Source organism: Lucilia sericata, unplaced genomic scaffold (genome assembly GCF_015586225.1).
Source record: "Lucilia sericata isolate MDLA Ls3-8-SP2 unplaced genomic scaffold, ASM1558622v1 Contig000215F_arrow, whole genome shotgun sequence".
NCBI lineage: Eukaryota > Metazoa > Arthropoda > Insecta > Diptera > Calliphoridae > Lucilia > Lucilia sericata.
The window spans coordinates 191910-212668 of record NW_023994243.1 but is presented as its reverse complement, the minus strand read 5'-3'; the positions used below and the strand labels follow the sequence as shown (position 1 = coordinate 212668).

The window sequence follows — 20759 nt, the reverse complement described above, 5'->3', positions numbered from 1 at the left end:
AAACTTATTTTTACAGTTACATAACGTTTAAATACGTAGTAGAAATCAATGTTAATATTTGAATACAGTCAAACTCGCTTATAACGAACTCCCGCATGAGCAGTAAAAATTGGACGTTATAAGCAAAGTTTCTAATAAGACGGATGAAGCTTTTGTAGAACAAAAAAAAAAATAAAGTGGCATTTGTTATAATAAATGTTTTTGTATGAAAATAGTTACCAAAATGTCGGCACTTGAAAAATAGTTTGTAATAACCGAGAATTCGCTATAAAAGAGTTTGACTATAATATTATTCATCATCCATCCTCTTCGTTTACTAGATTTAAATATAAAATTCTTTAGTCAGGAGAAAAGTTTTTGGAAATCGCAAATAATTATCCGAATGTTAAGATTTTGATTTTAAATGTATTTTTTGTTTGGTTTTTTTTCTTGAAGAAATTTATCGAACTAGGAGCTAGGGTAGTGCATAATTCATTACCATATTGATCACCAATAAATTCTAATCCAAATTTTCTTTGATGATATTTTTTAATATGATTCATTTCAAGGGACTGTTTTCTATCATTTCATGATTTGGCGCCATAAATTTGCTCAAGAGTGTAATTTTAAATAGTAGATGAGTTTGTCTTTCAATGTCGTTAAAAAAATCAAATCGTAATAAAGAAATTTCAGTTTAAAAATATTGAAATCCGACAATATTTAGAAATAATTATTTTTAAGAAAATCCACTATTTTTGGATATATTAAGAATTCGACTAAACTAGGTCTCGTGAGGAGTATACAAATTCCCTTTTTATAATCTTGTCACAATGTGACAAAAATAATGATTTTCTAATTTAACGTTATATTCAATAATTTTAATAATTACAAAAATTCATTCAAAATTATATCTAGATTGTGATATTTTCCATTTTATTTTAATAAGAATAATAGAAGTATTTTCTTACTAATACAAATTGGGAAAATTTTGTTACTCTAATTATTATTTCACGTGCATATGCCTAAAACATTCACACACTCCTTTGACAATAGGCTTTTCCCAAATGCATTTCAATATATTCTAAGTATCCCTTTTAAATTCTTATGGTTATAATAATAATTCCGAAAATCCAATGCAACTGGAATTATTTCTCATTAGTAGTTTCCAAAATAAGCCACCCACTTAGAAGGCTATAGAAAACAATAAAATATACCTGTAAACATCTTAAATTTTTTTATAAAACTAAATTAAAAATACATCATTCTCATCTTGCATCTATTACATAGTTTTGCAATGTCAAAGTAGGCACAGGTAAAAAAGGAACTTAATCTTTTAATTTGAAAGTATTTGAACAAAAGGGAAAAACCCCTTTTTACAATGAAAAAGGCATTAAGTAAAGAACAATAGGGATTTGTTTTTAAAGGTATACAGGTAAAAGTGTTTTAAAGAAAAAATAATCAACAGTATTTAAAGCAGTAGACAAGTAGAAAACCTCAACAGTTAACGTTTCACACTATCTTCAACATGACATCGAAGATTTTTATCATATTCCTGATAATTACAACGGCCAATTGTTTAAATTATGGCCGAGTAACAAGACAGTTTTTAAAACCAATAGCTAAGAATTTTGAAGGTGCAGGGAAGTTGGTCGAATCGAGACAGCATCCCTACAATTTATTTAAAACTCGTGAAGATTTTGTTAAAACTGTCGAGCAGTATATAAAAAATCTAAAACCCTATAATTATAAACAATATAAGCCCTACAGGCCTATAAAGACAACATTTATTTATAACAAAGATTATGTTGAAAATATATTGAATTCTCTCAATTCGCTGCAACAAGTACCAAATAAAACCCATGGTATAAGTAGTACCACTGAGACTATTTTCGTAACCAGTACGGTAAATACAAATATCATAGAAAATGTCACCCTGGCCACTGTACAGTCTTCAACAACCGAAGGAATTAATACGACAAATATTGATGTTGAAGCCACGGAATCTTCAATTTCGACAACTACTGAAAAATATGAGAATACAACTGCTAATAATAATGAAGTTATCGATTATACGGAACAAAACGCTATAATAAATACTACTGCTTTGCCTATCGTCGAAGAGTTTACAACTGAAAATATCAATTCTCAGTCAGCAACTACTGAGATTGAAATAACAACCGACGTACCAAAAGCTCAGGAGAGCTCAACGCAAATAGAAGTAGAAAGTACCACATCGTCTTTACCAGTACTGGAAATGACCACAGTAGAATCAACACTAGATTTAAATAAAGAAATTACAACAGAACCCATAAAGGGTATGGAAGCAACAACAGAAACAATGGATTCAATTGAGATGTCTACAACAACCGATGATAATTCTGTTGTAGAATCAACTCAATCTAGTTATTCAACTATAGTATATGAAGGAACTACAACTATAAATCCCATAGAATTTACAACGGAACGCCAAACCGAGGAATTTTCAACAGAACTAGTCACATCAACTACAATTTTGGATACGACTAAGTCCACAACTGAAGTATACGATGAAACAACAACTATGAATCCGCTGGTACATTATACGACCGAATTTTCAGAACCATTGGAATCAAATACAGCTTATAATATATCTGATGAAAGTACCACAACTCTAAGCCCAACAGATAATACAACGGAACGACAAACCGATGAATTTTTAAAGGAATCTACAACAGAGATAATGGAATCAACTACGGTTCTTAACATATTTGATATTGATTCAACAACAGCAACAAGCGGTTTCGATTCCTTTACAACTGGATCTGGTGATACAACAACTGAAGTATATGAAATGACTACAACTATAAGTCCTTTAGAATATACCACTGAAAGTCAAACGGATGAATTCTCAACTACAGACATTTCGAATAAAATTTCAACGACAACCTTTTCATCTTTAATTGAATCGTCAACTAACGTTGTTCCGGATTCCACCACCACCACTCCTTCAATTTATGAAACAACAACTACATTACCAGAGGAAATTGCAACTAATGGATCCAATTTAGAGTCATTACAATCCACTACAGAAAATTCGGGTGTTTTTTCAACTACACAAAGTGAAATCACTCCTGAAGTAGCAACAGAAGCACAACCACCAACGGAATCAACAACTGTAGCGGAACTATTTGAATCAACTACAAATTTTGCTGAATCAATTCAAGAAACTACAACCGAATATAATCATGAACCATTTAAATACAGCACAACGGAACAAATAGTTGAGGCAACAACTATAATGATAGATTCATCAGAACCTTCACATACCAATGCAGGTTCTACAGAGTTTCCAAGAGAAACTCTAGGAGAAACCGTAACAAAAACCGACGAAGTTATGGAAGAATCGACGACGGAAATCATTGGTGCTTCTGAAACTACAATCGCTCTAGAAGTGACAACTGAATCGTTTTTAGATACTACAACTAAAATATTGGAAAACTCTACAGCCAAGTCGGAATCTGAAATAATGGAATCTACTACTCAAGTTATGGAAAACACTGATGAAACTACGGAATCATACTTGAGTGAAACAACCACAAAGTTACTCAATTCTACAACAACCCCAATTCCAGAAACAACAACTGAAATTTTGAAAGAAACCATAAATGGAATTTCAGAAACAACCGCCGAACCCGAAAAAGTAGAAACCACCACTTCCATGCCCATAAACATAAATGAAACTACAACGGAAATTTCTGAAATACATAATTCCACTGATGTAACAATTTCAGAGTCTGAAAAATCTAGTAAAGAATCTGAAAGTATTGATAATATGTCAAAATCACTGTTAACAAAACTTTCTGAATCGAATACAGAAAATCAACAAAATGAGGAGAGATCAAATCGTAAAGCAAAGACATTTACTTATGCCACCGATGTAATGCCATCATTGGGTGATTATGATTACATATAAATTTAAAATAATTTAGTTTTAAGCACATAGTTCTAATGCTAGATATAATTTATTGAAATTTTAAAATTTCTATAAGCTTTAAGTATAACTTGATATTTAAGACAAAATAAACAAATATATAATATATCATCTATGTTTCTTTATAAGAAATTGTTTTTTTTTTAATTAGGTAATTTTGTGAAACATTAATTATTGGAGTTTTATTACTAGATGGTCTAGGGTCGCGTTACCGGCCTATTATATGCCTACATTTCTATCCATGTAAAGATCTAAGTAAAAAAATATCTAAAATTTAAAATTTGATGGGAAATATTACTGATAACCAACTTTTGTTATATTTTCGACTGGGGAATTATTAGCATTATAGATTTTTCATATAAAAATCCATTATCGATGAAAAAAGTTTAAAAATATTGTCCTGATAGAATAACATATCGAGGGACTATATTCAATAGTCTCTATCTAAAATAATACAAGTTTTCAGGAGAGCAAAAAAACTGTTTATTTCGCTAGTTCGTGAAGATTTTTTAATTTTTTCTTTTACAATATATTTTTACGACCATATTCTAAACCATTATATAAAAAGAATTTAATTTTTGCATTATTTACAAAATTATTCACAAATTTATATCAGATAGAGCTTATTTTTCTACGAAAATGTTCATTCAACCAACAGATAGAGAGTTTTTCATGGAAACATAAAATTTTTATTTGAATTAAAATCAATAAATATTATATTTTATACAATTTAATGGAGGAAAAGAAACCAAATTGTTGAAAAAGCAACAGATTATAATGTTTTGGTCCAAAATCAATGTTATATGGTTAAACACGACAATAAAATTGATTTAATTAGTATCATAATGAGCGATATCTCAAAAACTATTAGACCGATTTTAAATATTTTGACGGATTTGTGTTCAGCATGTCCAAATTATTAAGAAGACTTGTTTTGCAACAGAAAATTATCCAAAGGGATCGAGTTTGAAGCAATTTTTGGATAAGATAGAGAGTTTTGCATTCAGAATTTTTCTTTTTTTAAGATAGAGAAATTTAAAAAATGCTATAAAATTGCCAAAAAAATATTTTTTTTCTTTGAAATTTATATCACTGATGCGCGATAGTTTGCTGAATATTTTGCCATCAAAATCTCATTTTCATAAAAATGACAGATAGCGACTATTGAATATAGTCCCTCGATATAAAAACAGAAACAAATAATACACTGAAACGTTATAAACGTGAAATTTCTATCATTTGTACTAATTTAAACTTTTTGGTACCGTTTTGTTAAATACTGTTATTTCATATTCAAATAGTCTTTGCCACTGGCAACACTGCAAACATATGTTTTCTCTTACACTGAACATATTACCTGACAAAATCAAAACAAACACATGTGCGCGTCAATGTTTTCTATTGCCGATTTAGAAAATTATTTTTATTAGAAATAAATATGAGTTTAGCTAAAATAAAAGCAAAAGAAACAAAAGGTAAACAAAAACTTTTGCCAAAATTAAAAGCCATACTTGCAAATCCCAACAAAACGAAATGGTAAGCCGGAAAATTATAACTAATTAATTCCTAATAATTTAAACTTTTTGTTAGTCCTATATTAGATGAACATGAACTGCTTACACTCAAATCTTTAATACAAAATGCCATCAAAGAAAGTAAACTGGAACCTAGATCTTTTGCCACCCAGAAAGGTATATGTTTGGGTTTGGAAAGCTCCCTGCGACAAATCAACAATCAAACCAGTAGCTGTGTCTTTATATCTTTGAGTATCAAACCAAATTATATTATAAGTTTAATAGCCAGAAATGCAGAAACTAAAGATGAAACTCAACCTGTGTATGCACAACCCAAATTGGAAAATTTTATAGAGGAATTATTTGGTATACAAGCTTTGTGTATGGTGTTTCCCAAGAATTTGTTGGCAATTAGTGAAGAGCTAAATAAATGGGTAGAAAAGTGCAAGAAACCAGCTAAAATTAAAAAAGTGGATGCAATAGTTAAAAAAACTTTAAAAAAGAAAATTAAAAAAACGAAGCCGGTAGAAATTAAAGAGGAAACTAAAAAGGATTTAGTAGACGAAACTACAACAGAGAGTGTAGTAAAATCTTGGTCGGGAGATTTTATATCATTTGGCAAAGACAACCCAGTTACAGGGGATTATAAGTTGGACGGTGATCAAGCTGTAGAAGCTTTATCGGAAATAATCAATAAAATTCCCACTTCAACAACTTCAAAAGTTATTAAAGAAATCGAACCCATGGAAGTGGATGCTGCTGAGATGGAATTAAAAATTACTGCAGAAATTAATGCATTTGATGATGACAATGCTTCGGAGAATTCGGATGATTTCCTTGGCGAATATAAGAATCTAACGGTGCACAAGATAAAAGGTAATCCAAATAAAAATCCCAAAAAGAAACGTAAAAAGAATAAAAAGAAGAAACCAACAAATTAAACTGAAAATCTATTTTTGTCTTTCTATAAAATTTTTTTCATTTACACATTTTATTTTCAAAATTAGGCCGGGACCATGATATAACCAGTAAATTGTTATATTATGGGTCGGGACAGCATTTAATATACAACTAATTATGAAAACAAACATTGATGTTGTTCAAAAACTTTTTAAATTAAGTTGTATTTGAGTGGGATTTTAATTAAAATAACACAATTTATAATTATTAAACTCGTCTTTTACAAAGTAACTAAATTTTGCCATTTTGCCTTTAATTTCTAATGATCTGCTACAGCCGATGATTTAAAGGCATTGACACCCGAATAATTTTCCACTAGTAAACTTTTATAACGTCTCAAATTTACACTATAACCCTCTTCACGTTCAGAGGCCGACAGTATTATCACTCGCGAAACTACTAGATGAGAAGGATTTTGTTGACTAAAGCCGCGAATAACATCAATTTCGTCGCCTTCATAGAGCTGAAAGGAAATGTTTAGAATATAATTAATCTGAAATAATGAAATTCCAAAAACCCACCTGCACACTCTTCTTGGCTAACTTTTTGCCGTTTACCCGTATTCTGCTTTCATAAAAGATATTTTCAATTTTGCTAAAATATATAAAAATAACACATAATATATCTACGTAGGAGTGCTTTAAACAAATATGTATGCATGTACAACATTCCAGAACTAGACAGATTTGCAAATTCTAATAAAAATTCAAAGCATTTTGTTATTTTTCTAAATAATGTTTACTGAAATCTTTAAATCTGTTTATTACTGGAAATGTGCATTGAGAGAGGGTATCAAAAACTTACTTCCTTGCTATACCCAGACCGGCTTTTAACAATAAATCGGCTCTTAATGAATTTACTTTGGTTTTTATCACCTTCGAATCTCTTTCGTCTTTAAATTCTGGATCTGCTTCATCTTCACTATCTGTCTCTTCATCTTTAGCTCCCGATTTGCGATTGTATTTTTCTAAGGGAGATGATATGAATATGTTTCTCGTTGGTGTTTTAAAAGGAAGTTGTCTGGCGTTTTGTGTCACTTTATTTCTATCACAGCATTGTATTGAAGCTGTAGTTGCAAGTTTAGCGCTAGACACTAGAGTAATTCTTGGCAATTGTTTAAAAATATAAAGTCTTAACATTTTTTCTAAAAAACTACTGTCTATAAACACAAAAATTAAAAAATATTGTTGTGTAAACTTAACCTAAAATTATTGACAGCGGCATAGTAAAACAGCTGTTCAATTAAAGTAGCACTGTGGGATGGTTGCCGAAAAAATACAAACAAATCAATAAAAAATATTCTGTTTGAAATTTTTTAAATTACCTTTGTATGGAACATTTTCGATAAGCTTTCTATTTATAGAAAATTATCGATTATCCATAAATTCTGAAATTTTTAACAATTTTCGTGAAATTCTCTTTTTACATAAAATTTTCGGTAAATTTTGTTTATTTTCAATAAATTCTCTACTTATTTATAGACAATTTTAAATTAAATCTCTATAAAAAAACGATGGATTCTTTTTATGGAAGATTTCCTTTGTATATATTTTCGATTAATTTTCTTCATAAAGACAATTTTCGATAAATTTTCTTCATATAGAGAATTTTCGATTAATTTTCTCATAAAGAGAATTTTCGATTAATTTTTTTTTTTAACTTTTCTATATAAAGAAAATTTAAAATTTCAAAATTTATTTCAAATTTTCTATATATAGAAAATTTTTGACAAATTTTCTTTCTAAAGAAAATTGTCGATAAATTTCCTTTCTATAGAAAATTTTCAATAAATTTTCTTTCTATAGAAAATTTTCAATAAATTTTCTTTCTATGGAAAATTTTCAATAAATTTTCTTTCTAAGAAAATTTCTAATAAATTTTCTTTCTATAGAAAATTATCAATAAATTTTCTTTCTATAGAAAATTTTCAATAAATTTTCTTTCTATAGAAAATTTTCAATAAATTTTCTTTCTATAAAAAATTTTCAATAAATTTTCTTTCTATAGAAAATTTTCAATAAATTTTCTTTCTATAGAAAATTTTCAATAAATTTTCTTTCTATAGAAAATTTTCCATATATTTACTTTCTATAGAAAATTTTCCATATATTTACTTTCTATATAAAATTTTCAATAAATTTACTTTCTATAGAAAATTCTCAATAAATTTTCTTTCTATAGAAAATTTTCAATAAATTTTCTTTCTATAGAAAATTTTCAATAAATTTTCTTTCTATAGAAAATTGTCAATAAATTTTCTTTCTATAGAAAATTTTCAATAAATTTTCTTTCTATAGAAAATTTTCAATAAATTTTCTTTCTATAGAAAATTTTGAATAAATTTTCTTTCTATAGAAAATTTTCAATAAATTTTCTTTGTATAGAAAATTTTCAATAAATTTTCTTTCTACAGAAAATTTTCAATAAATTTACTTTCTATATAAAATTTTCAATAAATTTACTTTCTATAGAAAATTCTCAATAAATTTTCTTTCTATAGAAAATTTTCAATAAATTTTCTTTCTATAGAAAATTTTCAATAAATTTTCTTTCTATAGAAAATTTTCAATAAATTTTCTTTCTATAGAAAATTTTCAATAAATTTTCTTTCTATAGAAAATTTTCAATAAATTTTCTTTCTATAGAAAATTTTCAATAAATTTTCTTTCTATAGAAAATTTTCAATAAATTTTCTTTCTATAGAAAATTTTCAATAAATTTTCTTTCTATAGAAAATTTTCAATAAATTTTCTTTGTATAGAAAATTTTCAATAAATTTTCTTTCTATAGAAAATTTTCAATAAATTTTCTTTCTATAGAAAATTTTCAATTAATTTACTTTCTATAGAAAATTTTCAATAAAATTACTTTCTATAGAAAATTTTCCATAAATTTACTTTCTACAGAAAATTTTTCATAAATTTACTTTCTATAGAAAATTTTCCATAAATTTACTTTCTATAGAAAATCTTCCATAAATTTACTTTCTATAAAAAATTTTCAATAAATTTTCTTTCTATAAAAAATTTTCAATAAATTTTTTTTCTATAGAAAATTTTCATTAAATTTTCTTTCTATAGAAAATTTTCATTAAATTTTCTTTCTATAGAAAATTTTCGATAAATTTTCTTTCTATAGAAAATTTTCGATAAATTTTCTTTCTATAGAAAATTTTCGATAAATTTTCTTTCTATAGAAAATTTTCGATAAATTTTCTTTCTATAGAAAATTTTCGATAAATTTTCTTTCTATAGAAAATTTTCGATAAATTTTCTTTCTATAGAAAATTTTCGATAAATTTTCTTTCTATAGAAAATTTTCGATAAATTTTCTTTCTATAGAAAATTTTCGATAAATTTTCTTTCTATAGAAAATTTTCGATAAATTTTCTTTCTATAGAAAATTTTCGATAAATTTTCTTTCTATAGAAAATTTTCGATAAATTTTCTTTCTATAGAAAATTTTCGATAAATTTTCTTTCTATAGAAAATTTTCGATAAATTTTCTTTCTATAGAAAATTTTCGATAAATTTTCTTTCTATAGAAAATTTTCGATAAATTTTCTTTCTATAGAAAATTTTCGATAAATTTTCTTTCTATAGAAAATTTTCGATAAATTTTCTTTCTATAGAAAATTTTCGATAAATTTTCTTTCTATAGAAAATTTTCGATAAATTTTCTTTCTATAGAAAATTTTCGATAAATTTTCTTTCTATAGAAAATTTTCGATAAATTTTCTTTCTATAGAAAATTTTCGATAAATTTTCTTTCTATAGAAAATTTTCGATAAATTTTCTTGCTATAGAAAATTTTCGATAAATTTTCTTGCTATAGAAAATTTTCGATAAATTGTCTTTCTATAGAAAATTTTTGATAAATTGTCTTTCTATAGAAAATTTTCGATAAATTGTCTTTCAATAGAAAATTTTCGATACATTTTCTTTCTATGGAAAATTTTCGATAAATTTTCATTCTATAGAAAATTTTCGATAAATTTTCTTTCTATAGAAAATTTTCGATAAATTTTCTTGCTATAGAAAATTTTCGATAAATTGTCTTTCTATAGAAAATTTTCGATTAATTTTCTTTCTATAGAAAATTTTTAATACATTTTCTTTCTATAGAAAATTTTTAATACATTTTTTTCTATAGAAAATTTTCAATACATTTTTTTCTATAAAAAATTTTCAATAAATTTTCTTTCTATAGAAAATTTTCAATAAATTTTTTCTATACAAAATTTTCAATAAATTTTCATTTTGTAGAAAATGTATCGAAAATTTTCTATTGAAAGAAAATTTATTTCTATGGAAAATTTTCGATAAATTTTCATTCTATAGAAAATTTTCGATAAATTTTCTTTCTATAGAAAATTTTCGATAAGTTTTCTTTCTATAGAAAATTTTCGATAAATTTTCTTTCTATAGAAAATTTCCATAAATTTTTTTCTATAGAAAATTTTCTATAACCTTTCTTTCTATAGAAAATTTTCAATAAATTTTCGTTTTATAAAAAATTTTCAATAATTTTGTTTTTCTAGTAAATTTTCAATAAATTTTCTTTTAATAGAAAATGTTTTTTCCATATATTTTCTTTCTATAGAAAATTTCCATAAATTTTCTTTCTATAAAAAATTTCTATACATTTTTTTTCTATAGAAAATTTTCGATAACTTTTCTTTCTATAGAAAATTTTTAATAAATTTTCTTTTTATAAAAAATTTTCAATAAATTTTCTTTCTATAGAAAAATTTCAATAATTTATAATTTCGATAAATTTTCTTATATAAAATTTTCGATAATTTTTAATTTATTTTTAAGAGCAGCATTCGAAAAATATCTATCATATAATTTTCGAAACAATTAATTCTGAAATAAAGTATATTACAACCATTTAAATTTAAATATTTTTTAAAACAATATAATTTTTTATTTACAAATAGATATTGTTTTAACAATAACAATTATGCTAATTTTACCTAAAACTAATAACTCTCATATGACTACCATACTTGACATTTGTCAGATGAAGGATTCATTTTACTGCCCACTGGACAATTGTAGGCTTTTGCAAAATCAGCATTATTCGATACAGCACCCAATACACGATATTTATCGATTGTATGTTCATTTGTCAATTCTTCCCAATAGTCGGCCTCTTTGTAGGAAGCACACCACAGTTGAGCAAAACCCAAAAAGAATAATTGCTCTGGCGACAAATCTAAGCCGGGCATTTGTTCTTCTTTATATACAGCGGAAATCGTTTCAAGGTCTTTGGTAACATTTTTAACATAGCGACGATAGGCCATTAAAGCTTCACGCAAACCTCCACCATCGGCAATATTTTCATCATTTGTTAGATTTCCATTAACATTGCGATTGATCTCTGGTATTAAGTAACTCTGATAATGATCTACATAACACTTCGAACGTTCCTTAAAGACTTTGCCCGATTTGGAAGACCACCAGTAATTGGCTTGACCAGCCTCATCATAATTTGCTCCCACCGTATCAAAGCCATGTGTAAATTCGTGACCAATCAAATAACCTAATGTTCCAAATTTCAGCGAATTTGGCCAGGCCTTATTATAAACCGGTGGCAATAAAGTACCCGCCATCACATAAATAGAATTGTCTAAGTTATAATAAAATGAGTTAACCTGCATGCCAACTAATAAATCCAAAGGTTTAGTAGTATTAACCAAATTTTCAAAATTGAGACCATTGAAACGTGTCATATACTGTTTGAATTTACGCAAATTTAAATTATTCGCCTCATAACTACCATTTACAAATTTCAAACTCTTTATTTCTTCTATTAAACGTTTGGTGACATTCTTGTCTTCATAGCGTCCTATATACTCGGCAATGGTAGATTCTTTAAGCAGTGCTGCTTTACGTGTGGTCTCATCCAACCAGTTGGCCTCTTGTAAAACTAAACGTAAACTTTGTCTTATTTCTTTGATGAGAGCGCTTACTTCTTCTTGCAATTCATCGCTGAAGTATAGCTGAAAAGATGGAAAAATTATATATATTTAGTTGGAATTGTTATTCTTTTTATTATATATGTTCCAAAATTATAAAAAAATCTATTAGATCATATCTTCACAGATATTCGCTGACGAATTGGATTGAAGAGAAAACAAGTTTCGATACACAGGGGGAAAAGGAAATATACACGCCTGGTACCAAATTGACACCAAGGACTTTATAATTTTTCAATAACATCCGTTGTCAAAGTATATACATACGTACGACAACATATATACATACGTTGTCAACATTGCAACAATTCGTTGTCGAAATCTAAATTTTATACACATCCGTTGTCTAAATGTTAACAAACGTGGTAGGCATTGAAAAATTATAAACAGTTAGGTGTCAATTTGGTACCAGGCGTGTATATACCTCTCTTTCCCTCTGTGTACATGCTCTGAAATAAGTTTAAACTAGGAAATGTTGTAGGGATCTGTGGCCCCTTTCAAAAATATATTTCTTATTTTTCTTGTATTCAGTACACTAATACGCATCGATTTAGAGTTATACCTACATTAGATTCTTATAAAGACTGTTCTTCGGGACACTCTAATATACATACATTAAATCCGAAGAAATACACCTAGGACTCTATCGGGTCTGCGCACTTTTACCAGTGCCTTAGGTGGGTATCGAACCCACCCATCCGATTTAATAGACTAGAACACTAATCATTAACCGGAGGATTTCCATTGCCCTTTCAAAAATAAAATCGGTAAAATGTGTGTTACAAACATCAGCACAAACGCATAATACCCTCCCCAGTATAGTGATGTAGGGTATAAATACTTTTTGTTGGAAATACCTCAAGATTTTCGGGGTATATTAAAAATTCTAAATATGGTAGGATGTTTTACTCAAATAAATTAATTATAGATTTTTTATGATCGGTCCATCATTAACTTTAATAAGTTTATGTCGATGTAGGTTATCATATAGTCGGACTTAACCGATTATACTTGTTTTAAATTGTTACTAATCAATGCAAATTGAGATGTAACAAATTTAATTATAGAAAATAAATATAATATACATAGGTACTACATACTAAAATTATATGCCTTTAAAAATCAATCAATCAACTTAATTGCTTTACAGTTAAATATATAACATACCATGTAAGCCCTTTTAAAATCCCTCTTAACACCTTGAAAACTATTTACCACTTTTTCCAACAGTTATTTATGACCTATTAGAAATCTCATGTTAATTACTGCTATATTTTTAAGATGATTAACTAATTAACAGGCTTACAATAGAATGATTTAAAACTAAGTAAGTTGTTTTTTCATAAAATCTAAAATGAGTCATAAACAACCTACCTTCATATACAAATGATCAAAGAAATATTTCATCGATGATTTCAGACTTAAAACACAAAATTCTTTTTGAAATTTCGTATCGTTAATGCGAGCATCCATGTGATAGAGAAATTTCAGTGATAAATAATTGGCAGCAGCTTCTTTGTGTTCTTCGCAAATAGTGAATATTTTGTCATACAAATAAGAGCAGGGCGTACAGCATTCCTCAAATTCTTCGGTGAAATTGTCCCAATGTTTACCCATCCAAGCAATTTCATTATAAGAGCGCCATTTTTCTCTTAAGGCCAAGATTTCTGTTTCTTCCATGAGATTGGATAGAAAAGCACATTCAAAGTCATCATCATTGAAAAGTTGTTTAGTCTTTAAAAGCTCTTTTAGAAAATCAAATGTCTGATTAACTATGCTATCAATACGAGACTCCTCAACGCCATAAACGCTCAAAATTTCGCGCATACGTTTATCATTTTCTATATATGCATTAGAAGAAGTATTTTCTATAGTATCATAGTGTAGTTCGATGTCGAAACCAAATTCTGGTAATTTAAAATAGGGAGGAAAGGGATATTCGGGTAGTATGGCTTCATTGACGAAATTTTTAACACCATAATTGCTTAAGTGTGCACTCATATTAAGCCAGTGAAAGTTATCGGGATTCCAGTCTGGTTCCATTGCGGGAAAACCACCTATTTCTTTTAGAATCGCCAAGTATTCCGTAGAGGCTTGCATGGGATGTAATTGAGCTGTCATACAGTTGCTATAGAATTTTTTAGCTAATTCAAATACTTCAGCATATTCGGGTGCCACATCATTGATATGTGGCCGCTGTAAAAGATCCTCCACAATATCGGCCAGTTTATAGGTAATATCTAAAATATTATTACGTTTGTTTGTGGCCTGTCGTTCTTCGATCACATTTTTCCAATTACCACAGGCATATTCATAGAAATCATCGCACGGATATACCGAACGGTTCATGTATGTCAGCATTTGGGCGGCATAATTACTGCGGTAATCACTATCTTCACTAGAGATTGTGTTGTCCGCATTATTATCGCCCAATATGTGAACAAGCTCATTAACAATTGTCGCTGAGATCCCATTCATTTCAGTGTCATTGTTATCGATTAGACCGGCAGATGTCGTAGGTTTCGAAAGACATAAATTTAATGTAGTCACCAGTACGATAGAGACGTAAAGAAATAAATTATTTCGCTTGATCATTTTTTGTTTTATTGAGGTACTTTTTTTAATGAAATAAATCTTTTTTTTTTGTTATTTTATTTAATAATTTAATGAATTAAATTTGACTTGTTTATCACATAAATCATCACATTCTTTTAAATTAATTTGTTTCAAATTGAATTGTTGCTATGTTTTCTATTTGTAGTATTCTAATTTATTGTATCTCGACCGCATCACAAATTAATTAAGACTAATATTAAAATTCAAATGAATAACTGTTATAAACGACGTTTGTTTACAAACAATATTTCCGTATTACAATTACAGTTACAAACAACTGTTTTTAAAGCACGTGTAATGGATGATCGATTTCTGTTCTGTTCGTACGCTTTAGTTTTCACAGAGCCCACTTTTCGTATTGTATTCCATTAAGGTCTGTTCCGCTAAACAGTTGAGTGTGTACTGGTTGATTTGTCGGAAGAGCACTTTTTTTTTTTTGAAACTGTTGATGTTAGCAGCAAATTCTTAATTCTATTATTAATTTTTGTTTTAATTTTTTTAATCTCATTTTTTATAAATTAAATCTGAGTTGAGTTGAGAAGATGCCAGATTGCTGCTAAGTCAGTTTAAAGAAATTTAACTTGAAATTTCTTTTTTTGATACTTTGCAATAAGTTTATTAGTCCTATCCACTGTTGCCGGAAAATATTGGCATAATTTAAATGGCCTCCGGTAGGTTAGTGTTCCACTCAGGTATTCCGGAGGTGGTGCGTTCCATCCGATAGAGTCTTAGGAGTATTTCTTCGGATTTGATGTTTATACATCCTTCTTTCAAACTAACTAACTAACTAACTAACTAACTACTAACTAACTAACTAACTAACTAACTAACTAACTAACTAACTAACTAACTAACTAACTAACTAACTAACTAACTAACTAACTAACTAACTAACTAACTAACTAACTACTAACTAACTAACTAACTAACTACTAACTAACTAACTAACTAACTAACTAACTACTAACTAACTAACTAACTAACTAACTAACTAACTAACTAACTAACTAACTAACTAACTAACTAACTAACTAACTAACTAACTAACTAACTAACTAACTAACTAACTAACTAACTAACTAACTAACTAACTAACTAACTAACTAACTAACTAACTAACTAACTAACTAACTAACTAACTAACTAACTAACTAACTAACTAACTAACTAACTAACTAACTAACTACTAACTAACTAACTAACTAACTAACTAACTAACTAACTAACTAACTAACTAACTAACTAACTAACTAACTAACTAACTAACTACTAACTAACTAACTAACTAACTAACTAACTAACTAACTAACTAACTAACTAACTAACTAACTAACTAACTAACTAACTAACTAACTAACTAACTACTAACTAACTAACTAACTAACTAACTAACTAACTAACTACTAACTAACTAACTAACTAACTAACTAACTAACTAACTAACTAACTAACTAACTAACTAACTAACTAACTAACTAACTAACTAACTAACTAACTAACTAACTAACTAACTAACTAACTAACTAACTAACTAACTAACTAACTAACTAACTAACTAACTAACTAACTAACTAACTAACTAACTAACTAACTAACTACTAACTAACTACTAACTACTAACTAACTAACTAACTAACTAACTAACTAACTAACTAACTAACTAACTAACTAACTAACTAACTAACTAACTAACTAACTAACTAACTAACTAACTAACTAACTAACTAACTAACTAACTAACTAACTAACTAACTAACTACTAACTAACTAACTAACTAACTAACTAACTAACTAACTAACTAACTACTAACTAACTAACTACTAACTAACTAACTAACTAACTAACTAACTAACTAACTAACTAACTACTAACTAACTAACTAACTAACTAACTAACTAACTAACTAACTAACTACTAACTAACTAACTAACTAACTAACTAACTAACTAACTAACTAACTAACTAACTAACTAACTAACTAACTAACTAACTAACTAACTAACTAACTACTAACTAACTAACTAACTAACTAACTAACTAACTAACTAACTAACTAACTAACTAACTAACTAACTAACTAACTAACTAACTAACTAACTAACTAACTAACTAACTACTAACTACTAACTAACTAACTAACTAACTAACTAACTAACTAACTAACTAACTAACTAACTACTAACTAACTAACTAACTACTAACTAACTAACTAACTAACTAACTAACTAACTAACTAACTAACTAACTAACTACTAACTAACTAACTAACTAACTAACTAACTAACTAACTAACTAACTAACTAACTAACTAACTAACTAACTAACTAACTAACTACTAACTAACTAACTAACTAACTAACTAACTAACTACTAACTACTAACTAACTAACTAACTAACTAACTAACTAACTAACTAACTAACTAACTAACTAACTAACTAACTAACTAACTAACTAACTAACTAACTAACTAACTAACTACTAACTAACTAACTAACTAACTAACTAACTAACTAACTAACTAACTAACTAACTAACTAACTAACTAACTAACTAACTAACTAACTAACTAACTAACTAACTAACTAACTAACTAACTAACTAACTACTAACTAACTAACTAACTAACTACTAACTACTAACTAACTAACTAACTAACTAACTAACTAACTAACTAACTAACTAACTAACTAACTAACTAACTAACTAACTAACTAACTAACTAACTAACTAACTAACTAACTACTAACTAACTAACTAACTAACTACTAACTAACTAACTAACTAACTAACTAACTAACTAACTAACTAACTAACTACTAACTAACTAACTAACTAACTACTAACTAACTAACTAACTAACTAACTAACTAACTAACTAACTAACTAACTAACTAACTACTAACTAACTAACTAACTAACTAACTAACTAACTAACTACTAACTAACTAACTAACTAACTAACTAACTAACTAACTAACTAACTAACTAACTAACTAACTAACTAACTAACTAACTAACTAACTAACTAACTAACTAACTAACTAACTAACTAACTACTAACTAACTACTAACTAACTAACTAACTAACTAACTAACTAACTAACTAACTAACTAACTAACTAACTAACTAACTAACTAACTAACTAACTAACTAACTAACTAACTAACTAACTAACTAACTAACTAACTAACTAACTAAACTAACACTAACTAACTAACTAACTACTAACTACTAACTAACTAACTAACTAACTAACTAACTAACTAACTAACTAACTAACTAACTACTACTAACTAACAACTAACTAACTAACTAACTAACTAACTACTAACTAACTAACTAACTACTAACTAACTAACTAACTAACTAACTAACTAACTACTAACTAACTAACTAACTAACTAACTAACTAACTAACTAACTAACTAACTAACTAACTAACTAACTAACTAACTAACTAACTAACTAACTAACTAACTACTAACTAACTAACTACTAACTAACTAACTAACTAACTAACTAACTAACTAACTAACTACTAACTAACTAACTAACTAACTAACTAACTAACTACTAACTAACTAACTAACTAACTAACTAACACCTAACTACTAACTAACTAACTAACTAACTAACTAACTAACTAACTAACTAACTACTAACTAACTAACTAACTAACTAACTACTAACTAACTAACTAACTAACTAACTACTAACTACTACTACTAACTAACTAACTAAAACTAACTAACTAAACTAACTACTAAACGACTAACTAACTAACTAACTAACTAACTAAACTAACTAACTAACTAACTAACTACTAACTAACTAACTAACTAACTAACTAACTAACTAACTAACTAACTAACTACTAACTAACTAACTAACTAACTAACTAACTAACTAACTAACTACTAACTAACTACTAACTAACTAACTAACTAAAACTAACTAAAACTAACTAACTAACTAACTAACTACACTAAAAAAAAAAAAAACTAACTAACTAACTAAACTAACTAACTAACTACTAACTAACTACTAACTAACTAACTAACTAACTAAAACTACTAACTAACTAACTAACTAACTAACTAACTAACCAACTAACTAACTAACTAACTAACTAACTACTAACTAACTAACGAACTAACTAACTAACGAACTAACTTAACTAACTGAAATGCTAACTAACAACTAACTACTACTAACTAACTAACTACACTAACGAACTACTAACTAACTAACTAACTAACTAACTAACTAACTAACTGACTAACTAACTACACTAACTAACTACCTAACTAACTACCACTAATTAACTAACTAACTGAAATTAGGTTCGTTATTCAATTATTTATGTAGATGTTTTTCGGTGAAACTGTCCCAATTTGTATCCTTCCAAGCAGTTTCATTAGAGATGCTCCATTATTTTCTTATGGGTATGATTTCCGAATCTTTCATAAGACTGGAAAACTCTTCAAAATTTAGTACATACTAGTACTTTTATTATTATTTCTACATAGACATTCGACGAAGTACATACTCCGGTAATTTCAAAATGGGAGATGCTTAAGTAGGCACCTATATTAAGCCAGTGGATGTTGTCGAGATTCCAATCAGGTTCCATTGCGAGGTGGTAGACGACCTATTTCTATTAAAATCGGTAAGTACTCCGGAGAGGCTAGTGTGGGATGTAATTAAGTAGCCATACATTTTTTTAGATACTTCAAATCCTTTAGCATATTCTGGTGCCATATAATTAGAAAAATAATAGAAAATCCAAGAATTTCCCTTTTGGTCATATTCCCGTTATTTTTGGACCGGTTTTGCTGATTTATAATGTGTGTGATAGAACTATTAAAGATTTGGATTCCGAACATATCTGGGGACTTCAGAAAATTATTTTAAAAATACATGCAGATGATATACTTATATGTTTAAATCAAATTCTCTGTCTATCGGAATGCAGAATATATATTTCTGCTCAACTGCTGATATACATATTTTTACTACTATTCTCTTGTTGAAACTTTCTAACTCAAAAGATTTCTAAAGCCATTCATTACTAAACAATCTGGCAGCATTGTTTTTATTATTTATTCACTTTTTAAAATTTAAACCTATCTTCTAAGGAGCATTTTTAATTGTTTACATTGAGAAATATTTGAATTAAATTTGCTCGTGCAATTCTATTTCATTTTTAATTTACGCATAAGTAGTTATCAAATGTACTATTTTGTTTGAAACCAGATTAAATTTCAACTTGAACTGTATATTAATTAGTTTGTAAATAATAATAATACATATTTAGTAGAACTTACAAATAGTCTGCCGTATATTTTTATTACAGATAAGAATATTTTCGTTATTATTTTATGAATGAATTATAAATATTTATTTTAAATTTGTTATTTACAAACAGTGTTTAAAGTAAATGATAATGATGATTTTGTTTTATATAAACTGATTTGTTAATAGTAAACAGACTTCCAATTTAAACACTTTCTATTGAAGCCGTAGAACTTAAAATCAATGGTATAAACCTTATCTTTAAGAAAATTTTTAAAGTCTTAAATCATATGATATAAACGTCTTACATTTACTCTTTAAGTTCAAAAGTCATCTAAATTATTTAAAAGTGTTAACAGTGTCAGACTTTCGATTATGTTTGGAAATGAACCTAGATTGGTTCCAGTTTAAAGCTAGTATGTACATAGTTTTGTGACC

General features: G+C 27.3%; 3 protein-coding genes across 3 annotated transcripts; 1 reads left to right on the top strand and 2 right to left on the bottom strand.

The window, feature by feature from the left end:
- Nucleotides 1-5316: 5316 nt before the first annotated feature.
- LOC119602231 lies at nt 5317-6536 on the top strand. The gene is made up of 2 exons (XM_037953625.1): nt 5317-5485; nt 5540-6536. Exons 1-2 carry the CDS (start codon nt 5388-5390, stop codon nt 6402-6404), a joined length of 963 nt encoding a protein of 320 aa, XP_037809553.1. The 5' UTR covers nt 5317-5387; the 3' UTR covers nt 6405-6536.
- Nucleotides 6537-6557: 21 nt separating this feature from the next.
- Nucleotides 6558-7608, bottom strand: LOC119602232 (mitochondrial transcription rescue factor 1). Its single transcript, XM_037953626.1, has 3 exons — nt 7228-7608; nt 6945-7017; nt 6558-6886 (listed from the first exon to the last, which is right to left on the bottom strand). The coding sequence occupies exons 1-3, from the start codon at nt 7560-7562 to the stop codon at nt 6683-6685; spliced, it is 612 nt and encodes a 203-aa protein (XP_037809554.1). The 5' UTR covers nt 7563-7608; the 3' UTR covers nt 6558-6682.
- Nucleotides 7609-11325: 3717 nt separating this feature from the next.
- LOC119602230 (membrane metallo-endopeptidase-like 1) lies at nt 11326-15443 on the bottom strand. Its single transcript, XM_037953624.1, has 2 exons — nt 13781-15443; nt 11326-12430 (listed from the first exon to the last, which is right to left on the bottom strand). The coding sequence occupies exons 1-2, from the start codon at nt 14999-15001 to the stop codon at nt 11426-11428; spliced, it is 2226 nt and encodes a 741-aa protein (XP_037809552.1). The 5' UTR covers nt 15002-15443; the 3' UTR covers nt 11326-11425.
- Nucleotides 15444-20759: the final 5316 nt, after the last annotated feature.